Source organism: Prionailurus viverrinus, chromosome C1 (assembly GCF_022837055.1).
Source record: "Prionailurus viverrinus isolate Anna chromosome C1, UM_Priviv_1.0, whole genome shotgun sequence".
Classification (NCBI taxonomy): Eukaryota; Metazoa; Chordata; class Mammalia; order Carnivora; family Felidae; genus Prionailurus; species Prionailurus viverrinus.
The window spans coordinates 54,313,663-54,326,549 of NC_062568.1; the positions used below are offsets into that span (position 1 = coordinate 54,313,663).

Consider the following 12,887-nt stretch of genomic DNA (forward strand, 5'->3'; position numbering starts at 1 on the left):
TTTGGTGCAGTTAATTTAGACAATTAAAAAGATCTTCAAGGGAGCTTTGTCACGGAGAATATTTGGAGTTTTCCCCGTGGACCAGCTGAGATAAAGTTGGCCAGAACAAATGATGTCTAGGAGATTAATTAGATATTTGATAAGACATGAATCCCTAATAAGGGAATACAAGGCACAGGGGGCTGCTGTGTGCTCTAAGTCAAAATTAATAACATTTAACAAGATTTTCATTTAGGCATGAAATGTCTTTTCCGGGGTATTGACTCTAGCGATTTATTCCCCTGAGTCACCTCCCAACGTAGAGGGCCTTGGGAGCTAAAAGACTTCTTTTAAAAAGCTTTTTCCTTTCACAGATTGTTTTTAAATCGCTTCTTAAAAACAAACAAACCCACTGGAGTTTTGTCTGACCCCTCCCGGGAGGTGTAGGCACCTACCCAGTTAAAGCTGCCAAGGATCTTGGTTTTATTTTAGGCGCTCCTAGAGTTTTAAAATGTCACCTTTTGAGAGCTCTCTCATTAAGTAATACAACTACACATTCTTATAACCCAATTTAATTTACACTATTGATATACAAATAAATAATTTTGACTTCTCAAAAACGTATATGTATTATGGCTTTTATAACTCACATAAACCTTACATTACCTAAAACTAACATTAAAGGAATTTTTTCCCAACAAAAAAAAGTCGACCCACATAAAGGATATTGACAGGGGAACAGGATTAAAAAAAAGGAAGTGTATTGTTCAGAGTCCTTTAATAATACCAAAATGAAAATATGATGTCAAGATTTTCTTCATACAGATAAACGCATTTAATTTCTTTAGATGACCTTAACTTACGTGTTTGTGAGTGAAATGATAACTCAACATCTTAAATATCTTTTACATATATACTGACTTTCACAAAGTGCATCAGAAAATTAAAAAAAAAAACTCCCTGAATTTCAGGAATTCACCAAAAAAAAAAAACCTCTATTCGAATGAACATTTACAAGAAAATAAAAAAGAACACAATCTTTTGAACCCTATTTATACAGATGTTATGAAATACAGAGAAACTGTCACTAGACTTCCAGTTTAATTTCTCACCTTCAGCCTTTTTTGATGCTTCCTTTTTAGGAAAAAAGTCTCATTGTAAGTAGATATCAAGCAGGACTTGGAGCATTTTATATATAATATAATCCACACAAAGGGTCTGTTTTTATAGGTCCCGTTTGTTTTCAAATATTCTGACAGTCCTTTGCAGAGTAGTGGCTTGTTTTTTGAGAAAAGGAAAGAGAAGGGTAGTGGAGGGGGGGGCGATGAGGGAGGTGGGAGCGTTTCTGTGTATTGCTCTTCGCTCGAGAAGTTTGTGCGAGTGTTGTGTGTGTGTGCGTGTGTGCGTGCGCGCGCGCGCGCGCGCGAATGTGCGTGCTTGTGGTTGTAGGTCTCCGGTGTGTGTTCATGTCTGTCTGTGTGCAGTTTTTTTAGTGTTGTTTGTGTCGGAGGGTGGTTTGCTTTTGTTCCAGGATCACGAGTTCGATTCTCGTCTGGGCTGGGATAGCAGAGGGGAGCTCCTGGCTTGGCCGGCAAGCAGCGGCCGGGCAGCCGGGTGCTGCTGCACTTCGTGCTGGCCCGGGGGCGTCACTGGAGCCCCCACCCGTCCGTGCCCCGCTCGCTGGCCCTCCGAACCTCTCGCTCGCTCTCGGTGTCTCTACTCGCTCGCTCGCACCTCTCGCCCGGCCTCTAAGAGTCGTTGGGGCCAGACGCGGCTTCCTTGCCTCCCGCCGAGGCCGCCGCCGCCGCCGCCGCCGCCGCTGCCGCCGCCGCCGCAGCCGCCGCTCGGGCGGCACTGACGCCGGAGTCGTGCAGGATGAGGTCAGGGGACTCGGAGCGGGGCGTCTCCAGGTTGCTGGCGTCCGTGTCACTGTCGCTGCCCTTTTTGCCCCCGCCACCCCCGTTGTGCGTCTTAATGTGTTTGCTCAGGTGGTCGCTGCGCATGAAGCGCTTGTTGCACACCGGACAGGCGAAGCGCTTCTCGCCCGTGTGAGTCCGCAGGTGCCGCTGCAGCTCGTCCGAGCGCGTGAAGCGCTTGCCGCAGAAGAGCCAGTTGCACACGAAGGGCCGTTCGCCCGTGTGCCAGCGCAGGTGCGCTTTCAGGTGCGACGTCTTGCCGTACACCTTGCCGCAGCCCGGGATGTGGCAGCTGTGCAGGCCCTTGCGCCGCAGGCTCGCCCCGGCCGGGCCCAGCCGCTCCGCCTCCTGGCAGTTGGGGCAGTCGCAGGTGGCACGGCCGGAATAGCGGCGGGCTGAGCGCGCCGAGCTCCCCCCGGCGGCGGCGGCCGCGGCGCCCGAGATCATGGCGCTGGCGGCAGCAGCCGCCACCGCGGCGCTGGAGTCCGAGTAGGAGGGCAGCACCGGCTTGAAGCCGTCCTGAGCCAGCAGGTGCTGGCTGGTAGAGAGCAAGTGCGAGGCGGCGGCGGCCGAGGAGCCGAGGCCCGTGGAGCTGAAGGCCGAGTGCGTGAGCGAGCTGAAGTCGGGGTTGTAGGTGCCGAGCTGCGAGTGCAGCGAGGCCTGGGGGGCGCCCGAGTGCAGCGAGCTCTGGAGCCCCCCAGCGGGGTTCTGCACCTCCAGCCACGAGCCCGGGCTGCTGTGCACGTCCCACCACGACGACGCCGCGCCGTTGGTCACCTCGCCCGCCGCCAGCGTCGAGTGGAAGCCTGACTTGTACCACGACTCGTACGGGTGCGCCATGCCCACGCGCGGGTACAGGCCGTCGGCCGCCGTCGTGTGCACCTTGGAGATGAAGGCCGACTGGCCGCCCGCCTCCTGCGGGGACACTCCGGCCGCCGCCGCCGCGGCGGCCGCCGAGTTGGAAAAGAGGCCGCCGTAGTCGCTGCTGAAAGCGGACGACGTGGGGGACGTGGAGGCCAGGCAGAAGGCGCTGTTGGCTGCGCCCGAGCCGCCCGCCAGGCCGCCGGAGCCGCGGCCACCGGTGGCCACGGCGAAGCCCGAGAGGCTGGAGCCGAGGTTGCAGCTGGACGAGGAGCGCTTCCAGGGGTGGAAGCCGCCCTTGGCGAAGGCGCTCGACTCTGGCAGCGTCGTCAGCGGGCTCGTGTTGCCGATCTTGTTGCAGGTCGCCGCCAGCATGGCCAACGGGGTTGTTCCGAAGCGCGGCTCTTCCTAAAGTGGGTGGGGTGAGGGAGGGAGCAAGGAGAAGGAGGGCAGGAAGAAGTGGGAGGAAGACACAAAGTGCACCCGTGAGCAGCCTCGTTTCCCCTCGACTAGTCCCGGGGGGTCGTGGCTCCTGGGCTCGCGCCTCCTCCCCGCGCGCTTGCCAAGGATGCGCCGCGCCCCGCACGGGGCAAGGGCGATCCCAAGGGTGAGGGTCCCGGCGCTGGAAAGTTGTTCTCCGGTGGGGCTAAAAATCAAAGATGTCTCGGTTCTCCCCGTCTCAGCCGCTGCAACCCCTACGCAGGGCCGGACTCGGGTTGCTCGCCTCCCGCTCGCCGTAAGCCCGATCCTCTCATTCAGGCCCCCAAATCGCCCTTCGGGTAAAGCACGGAAGTAAACACATCGACAACAAACACCGGGTGAGGGCGGAGGCGGCCGAAACAGAGGCTCAGGGGCGGGGGAAACTTGGGGCACTCCTCCCAAGGGTGACTACGACTTGACTCTTTTTAATAGAAAACGTTGTTTTAAATGTTTACACCCCCCCCCCAAAAAAACCCTTGATTATGAAAACAAGAATCCGAGGAGGGACCCAGCGATGGATTTCAAAGTCACAGGCAACTGGGGAGCCACAGAAGTGTAAATGTTTGTTAACGTGACTACACGGACTGAAAAACGATTAAGGCTGTTTTCTGGAAACACCACTGTCGCGTAATTGCAACAATCCCCGAAGCAAGGGGGGGGGTGGGGTATAAATCACCAGGGGAAGAAAAGAAACCTCTAGATTTTCTTTTAAGCCACAAAAAAAAAAAAAAAAAAAGGACTAGCTTAACAAATCATTTTCTTACAAAGGCATCTCCTAGGTTTCAATAACTTGGAAAGAATCAGTCCCAGAAATGTGGAAAGTGCTAAAAGGAGCTGAAGCTGCAGCTGCAGTCCGGCAGCAACAGTTTTTCCGGAGCTGCGGACGCGGAGAAGCCATAACGAAAATTTGCTGCAGTTAAAACAAGCAAATGCCTTGTCGCACTTCCGACTTACCCCGAGTATAGACGTGGCCATAGCAGGTCCGTAGGCTGCGCGGCGGGGCCAGGAGCGGGACTGAGCCTGGCGGCTGCTCCGGAAGGCTGCTCCGATCCCGCGCAGCTCCCGCGTCCCCGCGCTCGCGCCGAGCGGACTCCGGGCTCCCGCCGGCTAAACTCAGCCTAAGTGCGAGGAGCACCCGCTTTGAAGTGCCGCTGGCTGCGCCTCTCGCCCAATGAGGGCGCAGGCGGAGCAGACGGGAGCTGCTCCGCAGCCAATCAGACGCGCCGAGGGGCCCAAGCCAGGGCTCCCGGCGCGTGCCAGTCAAGGCGGCTAGCGCTGTGTTGGGGGGGGGAGAGGGGGGGCCGCGGGCTAGAGACTGAAGAAATTACAGTGCAATTAAAAATTTACACTCACGCACTAAGCCAGGTTTAAGTAGCGTTGAGACTGAGACACAAGCCCCCCGAACCACCCCGAGATGATGCAAGTTAGGACTGACAGTCCGATTCCACTCCCCACTTGTGGGAAAGAAGGCAAGAGGGGAGGGGGCGCCCTGGCGGAGGCCGCACTGGCAAGGCCCAAGTAAAGACGGAAATGTCAACGCTCACTTTGTGTGTCTAAGCTCTCGCCTGCGCAGCACAACTTCAGCTGGAATCCATCATTCTCGCTCGCAATTTTATCATTGTTTGTGCTCTACCCAGTTCCTTTTCCCCAGTGGATTCGGTTTTACCCACTCCAGAGTCACATTGAGGAGAGGGCGCGAAAGGACAACTCCTCTGAGAGGAGAGAAATAGGCCTCTGTGTCCAGGTCTACACCCACAGACTTGTTGGGAGGGCCTGGAGCCTGCGCATCCCGCTATTTTCCCCCAGAGGTCTAAGTGACTTCCTAATTGTCGCTCTGGCCTCTGACCCAGGGGGTAATACAAGTGCCACTCACACCAGAAGCTTCTAGTGGTAATTGAGGGCACCCTTTGTACCGTTTCGCCAGCGCCTAGATACCAGGTTAACCCAGTTGTCAAATACGACTAAACAGTGGGAAGTGCTGATTATCTGCCGGGTTTCGCTGGGGGCTGGCGTGGGGGTGGGAGGCATCAGCCCATACAACACGCTGCACGAAGCCGCTTATTTTCACGTTGTAACAACTTTGGAAACAGAGACCGGCGTGAGCTGCGTCCGCCCCCACCGCCACCCGCGCTGAAGCTGCAGCTTGCTCGGCTGTTTGTTTAACCGGGTGAAGATTTGCATGTCACGTTTCACCCTGGAGTCGAGTTTTCTTGCCCCAGCTTCAACCCGCTCCCACTCCAGAGCCCCTGGGCCTATAGAGGCTCTTTTGCACAGCAAGGGCACCGCGTTGAGAGATGGGTTCCCCCAGCCAGAGCCCTGCTTTCCTGGACACGCTCCAGGAGCCTCTCTCGGGGACCTCCATCCGCGAGTGCGGGGGACAAGGCCACACGTGGGCGCCTCCACATTTTGTAGGCTGAAAGCATCATGAAGTCCTCTCCGGATCTTGTCGGTGTGAAAAGAGGTGTCCTCAAACTGACAACTGCGCGTGCTAGAGTCCCTCAGCAATCGCTGAGCTGTTTGTTTTTCTTTCTGGATCTCACTTTGTCTTTCTTCTTCAGGGCAGTTGGAGCTGCTTTTGAACCAGAAATGCCAGCGTCCTCGGACAGACCTGGGTACTACGGGTTTAATGTACCACATTCCCCTCCAAACCCACATCCTGCTTTTTAAGAGACATTGTAAACCACAACCTCCAAATGCTTGGGTGCAAAAGAGTTGTTGCGGAGGGGAGTAAGTGAGCACGAGTGGAACTGTGCCCCCAGTGTTTTCTCTCCTCTTTGCAATATCTCTTGGCCCAAACGTGCGACCACTGTGGCTCTTCTCCCGGCCCTAAGATGGAGCCTGCGTGCGTCTCAGTGCATTCGGTGGGTGGGAGGGCTGTAAGGATTGCTTTCTTTGCTTATCGTTATAATACCTTCGCTCAGAATGGTGCCCTCCCCCACTTTAGTTTAAGGTGGCGAAAGCACCGAGGAAAATGTGACACAGAAAGAGGGGGAGAATCGGGAGACTAGCGCGGCGAAGCTGGAGCACTGAGCCCTGGGGGATTGTGGTGGAAATCCGCGGGGGGAGGAGGGAAGGTGTCAAAAGCCCCCCCCCCGGGGGGGGGGGGACTCGGGGTGAAAGGTTAAGGGAGAATCCTGGCAGACTGGAAGAGCCAGAAAGCCCGGCAGGGGGACCCGGAGCCGTTCCCAACAGGTGACTTCTGCCCTGCAAGGGGAGACCGGTCTCGGCTTCCAGTAGAGTCTCCGTGTCGATTTACTAATAGAGGGATTGTTAAGTGGCAGCGAGGCGTTTCCGACTCACCCACCGCAGCCCGGTAGGAGAAGCGCAGAGGTTTCCCCTTACCACCTCCTCCCCCACCTCCAACACACCCCCTCCTTAAGGAAACCTGACAACGTAATAAATAAGACAATCCGAAAAGCCACTTAGCACTAGTGACATTTTCAAGTCAACCATTTAAAACAGCTCACGCTGGTACCTAGGGCTCCGGGAGCCCTGGTCGCCTTCCTCTTCTCCTTCTCCTTCTCCTCCTCTCCTCCCCTCCCCCTCCTGCCGTTTTCAATGTGGTTCCAGCTGTCAGACTCTGTACGTGGGTACTCGGATATTCCTTTAGATACACGCATCCGGATCACAATAAAAGTTAGGGGAATCTTCCAAACGAACACAGGCAGATACCCCGGCCACTGTAACTCTAAGGTGGGGCCCCAAGGAGATCTTTCCAAAGAGGTCCAGTTTTTTTTTTTTTTTCGTGTGACAGATTTTTTCATCCTCTAAAAAATCTAGTTTTTAAACAAAGATCAATGTGTTATGCTAAAGTGTTGAGCTGACTGTTAAAACATTTGGGGAAATAATGACAATGTAACAAAGGCCTGGTTTGGAGTGAATCATCACCCTTTTAAAAGTTAAAGCAATTTTCGGGAGAATAGCTTTCAGCAAACGCTTTACATTATTCAAAACGGCCAAATAATGCTCTATTATAGCGCCTGAATGCTGCCAGTCAGCCCCTAAGTGCAATTTGTGCAAAGGCCCCGGTGCCTTATCTCCACTTCTTTATAAAGAGGTGAATATAAAACAATTTCTTCCAAACCCAGACAGAGAGCACGAAAATTGCTTCCCTTTCTGCAATCAGGGCAATTTAACTGGAGTGCAATTAGCACTATTAAATGTCGATTCTGCATAAACAAATCTGACTGAGCAGCGAAAGTGGGGTGAGAACCTCATATACACTGAAACTGATTTTTTAAAATTATGTATCCGGGTCCTTTACAATTGATCCGTGACGTTATCATCTTGGCATATATTTACATGGTAAATACACTATGGGAAATCAACATAATTTTTTTTGCAAAAAAAAAAAAAGCAGTAGGAATCCTAATAAAGAAGAATAGGGTAATTAAAGGGAAGAGTTCACTTCCTTTGAACAAATATTGTTTCTCCCATTTTGCCTCTCCCGAGAGCTTTGATCCGAGCAACTGCTCAAGTTGCTGCATTTAGAAGGCAAAGCCGGAGAAACAATTCCGTCATTAGCGCTGATCCGAAGGATTGGAGCTCCTACACTACAGGGAAAAAAAAAAAAAAAAAAAAAATGCTTCTCCCCGATGCACAGGAAACAGGGTGGGGACGGGGAGGACCAGCTATCTTCGGAATAATTCGAACTATTAGGTGGCTGTCCAGTCTCCCTGGGGCTTCGGCCAGTCGCAGAGTTAGCAGCGGATACACAGCACCAAGGTGGGGTGAGGTGGTGCTGGGGAGACTTGAGGATGTGGGCGGGAGGGGAGGCGCTGGGGGAGGAGGAACCGAAGGTTTTCACACAGGCCCTGCTGGCTGCTGCCAAAGCCTCGACCACCAGGACCGAGATACCCCGGGGGCGGGGACAGGGGAGAGGGAACAGAGAGGAGCCCGTAAAAAGCATTTATCTGACCTGTCCTCCTCCAACCTGCCTTTATTTACTTATTTGGTAAGCCACAGCGCTCCCTTTTTTAATCATTTGCTCAGTTAATTACGCTTTTCATTTGCATGATCTACACTAGAGCAGTGATTATCAGGTCAGCACGGTGTGGGAATTGGGGAGATACATTAATAACTTGAGTTAAAAAAAAAAAAAAAAAGGCTACCCCTGTGTACCATAGTCGCCTGCCATGAACAAGGGCGAAGGAAGCGGGTACAGACGGAAGCGCCTGTTGAGTGCAGTGAATCCTTTCCACAGTTGGAGCTTGCCAGTTGTGGGTGCAAATGAAATGCAGCTTTTGATTAGAAGGGAATCTTTTATAGCTAACACATATTTATGTTTTAAAAAGCGCCAGCCTTGAGATCAAATGAATGGAGAAAATTAATTGAAAATTGAGGAACTCTCCCACAATTTCTGCTGAGCTTTCATTTAATACTTGTTCTATAACGCCCTAATTCCAGCCCAACCCTGGCAAATAAAAGAGCCAGGAAGGATATTTTCTCTGCCTCAGGAGTGTTACTCCTATTTAGAGGGGGCAGGAGATGCAAATCCCTCTTGCCTATAAGGTCTACTGGAGAAAGTGAAAACCCCTAGTCTATTAAGTACACTCCAAACATTTGCTATACAACTAATTTTCTGCTGCTAGATGTATCTGGGCCTCATATTTTAAGCCTGCCTTGATCTGTTTATCTGAGCCAAAAATGCATTAACAATTAAAGGAAAGACTCTGGTGTGTCAAAGGAAGGAAGGTGACTGTAGACTGTGTGATGATTTTAATGACTGCAATTATTGGAAGATTATTCAACAACATCATAGATTTGTTTACTGCATTACTCGGAAACTATGGGGGGCCTATTCAGATTGGAGTTTTACCTTCCTCCCTCCCTTACCAACTACCACAGAGGGGTCTTAGACCTAAGCAAATGTGTCATTCAATGTTGGCTTTCCTTCTTTTTAAGAGCATTCCTACCAAAAACGAAGCACAATTTGTTGCCTTAGCCTGAACTTAAATGGAACCACCTTTGGAACATTAAAGTCATCTTTTGAGCTAATAGTAAAACATTTTAAAAGCCAAAGGCCAGACGATTCTGCTCATCGTTCAGCTCCCCCCAGCCAGGGTAGCAGTTCCTTCCGTTTTAGTCTTTTGTAGGCAGCTTTTGAGAATACTTCCAACTTTACCTCTTCCATCCAGGGCTTGGAGGAGACACTACAACCACACAAGATGTTACCCAAGAGTCTAGGCATGTCTCAAGGATTCCATGTTGGAGAAAGTTTGGCTTTTTCTTCCTTGCTTTTAGCATGCTCCTCCCCCCATTTATTTCCTATCCCAACTCCTGGTGTTACCAAGTTAGAAATAAGTAAATAAAAAGAAACGTATGACTAAGAGAATACCGGTTTGCAGCTAAGGAAGTTTTTACTCTACATACAGATATAAATGATGCAAATAAGGAAAGTTTCTCATCTGATATAAGCAATAATCAATAAATCACAGCCTGGGCTTTGCTCATTAGAGAATTACTAATTTACTAAAGAAAAAAAAGACAATTATAAATTTGGAAGTAAGCTTTGAAAAGAAAAGAAAAAAAAAAAGAATAGTAAATATCTCCAGTTAGCCCCCTTTCTCCCTCCCCTGAGGCACTGAGACTGTGGCCTGGCCACTGCAGTGCTCTTCCTTGGTCTGTGATCACCCAGTTTCCAGATTAAGGAGGACTTGGGCTGGAATGAAACCTTCCCCGTTCAAACAGGAACCTGCAGAACTCTGCAAGTGGCAATTAGGAGCCTATTACAAGCCATTAGATTGATCAATGTACCTTAAACAATGCGAATGATTTATATGGCTGATTTATTGGGGGGGGGGGGCGGGTGGAGAGGGTGGAGACTCCAGCTTCTTTATATCCGTTGCACTGTTCTGGAGAAGACCCGGGTTCAGCCTCTGTTCATCACTGCTTGGAACCAATTTATTTAGAAAACTTTACAAGCACAGATACAGGCTCGCCTGGCTCGTCCGGTGGGTGGCGAGATGCACATTCTTTGCCCCTTTCTCTACATTCTAAGGAAGAGCTTAGAAAGACCAGGGCCAGGAGGAGCAGCCGGGGGTCACAGCAAGCCACTCCCCTAACGGAGGACACACCGCCCGAAGCGGTCCCAGCAGCCTTCCTTCCCCCGGTCTGTCCCCGGAGAGGGAGAGGATGACTTACATACTTGTTTAACGGAGTGTTGGAGAGCTGTGTGGCCTCCTAATTACGACAGGAACACAGAACCATTAGCCCTGGAAGTTTCAGGCGTGACTCGGGAAGGAGCAGCTACACAGCTCCTCGCGTGCACATGACGAGGGGGTGGAGGGGTGGGGTGGGAGCGGATTCTGCGGAACAGAACTCCCAGCTAGGGCTGACTATTTTGGCTAATCTGGAGAAGACAAAATTACAACAGAGTTGAAGCCATCAAAGCTGGCCCCCGCCACCCCTCCTCCCGCCCTCCTCCCTGGCCCAAAGTCTGTTTGCAGTTGTCTTCTCCTCTGCAGACGCTCGTCGGTCTTCTCACGACAAGGAAATTCCTGCCAGTTTTTCCAGAGCCTGCAAGGAGAGGACAGATGCACTTCACACTTCTCAGAGGAGAATTCCCTTTGTCTTATCTCCCCCTCCCCCCAGTCGGCTTCAGCTCTGCGACGAGGAAGACTCAGCCCAGGGAAAGATCCTGGGCGCGGAAGGGGGCGTTTGTAACGGAACCCCACGCCCAACTCTGCCCCTGCGGGTCCCTCCTCTTCCTCCTTCCTCTTCTTTCTCTTTCCCAGGCTTCTCTCTTCCTTTTCCCCCTCCCTCCTTCCAGTCCTCTAGATCTTCTTACCACTCAAGTCTTCTCCCGGGTTTCCGCTCCCAGAGTTGGGGCAGGCACCGCTTATTTCCCAGCCTTAGTGGTTTGGCGGGAAAGGGCTTCGTCCTGGCTTGTTCATGGATGTCTGGAACAAATCCTTGCGTGCGTGCCTAAATGTGGAATGGGAAACATAATGCGTCGATAATGAGGCACAGAGGGAAGAAGGGGAAAAAACAGAGAAACCACTTGCTTTGGGAAAAGTTGCTACCTGGGTCCTTTGCAGCCAGTGTGGGATGGGAGCCCAGGATTTGCAAACTCTTCTAGGTGGGTCGAGATTTCACACACCCACATCGTATTACTACTGCTGCTGCTGCTACTACTACTACTACTACACACACACACACACACACACACACACACACACCCAACTGCTCTCATCTGCCCTTTATAACCCCACATCTCGCTGTCCTGAGTTCTTCTCTGAATTAGTTCCTTCCAATCCTCTGCTTCCTAGGACTGATTTCTCAGGGCCTTTCAGGTCAGTGAGAGGCAGAGGAAGAAGGTCGGTTATAAGATTCCTACCAAGGACCCAAGGACCCCTGGGCTGTGATATCGCCGGGAACAGGCCTCTCCTAGGGTCCACACGGTCGTGCTTTATGGAGTCCTGCCACCCTGGAGTCCAACCCTGCGTGCTGGCCTCTCCTGTCACACCCACCGATGGATGTCACACCCACCCCCATGGCAAGGCCAGACTGACACCTCCACCCTGACTCGCTTCTTGGAGTACACACGGGGGAAGAGGGAGGCTCCGCACGCAGTAGACACGTGCGCCTCCTCCTGCCTTCCTCCCTCTGCCGCACGCAGAATGCACATTGATGACACAGGCACACTTACTCGGGCACGCGCCAGCGGCGTCCACCGTCCTTCCCAGCCAGGCGGCAGCAGGCGAGACGGCCTCGAGGCAGGTGACACCGCCGCAGGGAGGCGGGCTTGGCGCCCGAGATGCCTACCTGGGCGCGGAGATGTTCAGGTCCCCCAAAGCCCGCTGCGGGCCTCCCCGGTTTCGTGGCCGGCGGTCTCGCTGCTGCTGGGCCTCGCCTCAGCCTCCTGCCGCGCTCCCGGAGCGGACTCCCGCTCCGCGCGGGGCTCCGCACCTCCGCCCGCGTAGCGCCCCCCACCCCCACCCCGGAGCTCCTCTCTTCCAGAAGGCTGCTGCCCGCCCGCCTTCCATAGGCTCAGCTACATCTGGGATGCATTGCCCCCTAATTGTCAACCCCATTATTGTGATCAAGCGAACGTCGCTAATCTCTACATTTATTGTGTAGGTAAATAGAGGCTGCGTTTAATCAATACGCAGGGCCCCAGCCCTCGCAGCGCCAAGTAACTTAAGTCAACGGTGAAGATTTCAGTGTGTGCGTAATTATAGAGCACGCGGAATATTCACTCCAGCCTAATCCCGCAGCTCTCCTCCGACCCGGGGTAGCGGGAGGAGGGAACGTGAGGACTCTCCACCCTCCAAGGGATCGAGGGACGGCTCCCTCCGGGGAAGAAAAGGATTTTGTGGCAGTGACGCCGTGCACCCGGCTGCGCAGGGGCCTGCGGCTGGACTGGGGACCGCTCTCACTTCCCAGCGGCCAAATCCCGCGCTCGGCGCCCTCTCCCTGCGGCCTTTTGGATCCCGCCACTCCAAACGAATCTGCCGCAGGGAGGAGGGTGGTTCCGCGCTCGTCAGGTCCCCGCCGGGCGGGAAAACCGAGGGCGGGGCTCGGGAGGCGGGTCGCCGGGTGCTCCAGTCGCCCGGGCCTCCGCGAGCTGTCTCCCTTTCCCCGGGCGGCTCCCTTCCCCGCCGGAACTCCCGAAAAGGCCAAGCCTGGGTGCGCAGAGAGCGGGCTATT

General features: G+C 53.1%; 1 protein-coding gene and 1 long non-coding RNA gene across 2 annotated transcripts; both read right to left on the reverse strand.

The window, feature by feature from the left end:
• Positions 1–838: 838 nt before the first annotated feature.
• On the reverse strand, positions 839–4,304 carry SP9 (Sp9 transcription factor). The gene is made up of 2 exons (XM_047871563.1): positions 4,191–4,304; positions 839–3,164 (listed from the first exon to the last, which is right to left on the reverse strand). Exons 1-2 carry the CDS (start codon positions 4,209–4,211, stop codon positions 1,728–1,730), a joined length of 1,458 nt encoding a protein of 485 aa, XP_047727519.1. The 5' UTR covers positions 4,212–4,304; the 3' UTR covers positions 839–1,727.
• A 6,361-nt stretch (positions 4,305–10,665) lies between these two features.
• LOC125171957 (uncharacterized) lies at positions 10,666–11,763 on the reverse strand. The gene is made up of 3 exons (XR_007154522.1): positions 11,575–11,763; positions 11,026–11,162; positions 10,666–10,754 (listed from the first exon to the last, which is right to left on the reverse strand). It is a non-coding gene; the product is annotated as an uncharacterized LOC125171957 (long non-coding RNA).
• Positions 11,764–12,887: the final 1,124 nt, after the last annotated feature.

Coding starts and splice junctions, on each gene's coding strand:
- SP9 (XM_047871563.1), bottom strand. CDS start 4,211: ATGGCCACGTCTATACTCGGG. Junction 3,165..4,190: donor TGGCCACGTCTATACTCGGG/GTAAGTCGGAAG, acceptor CACCCACTTTAG/GAAGAGCCGCGCTTCGGAAC.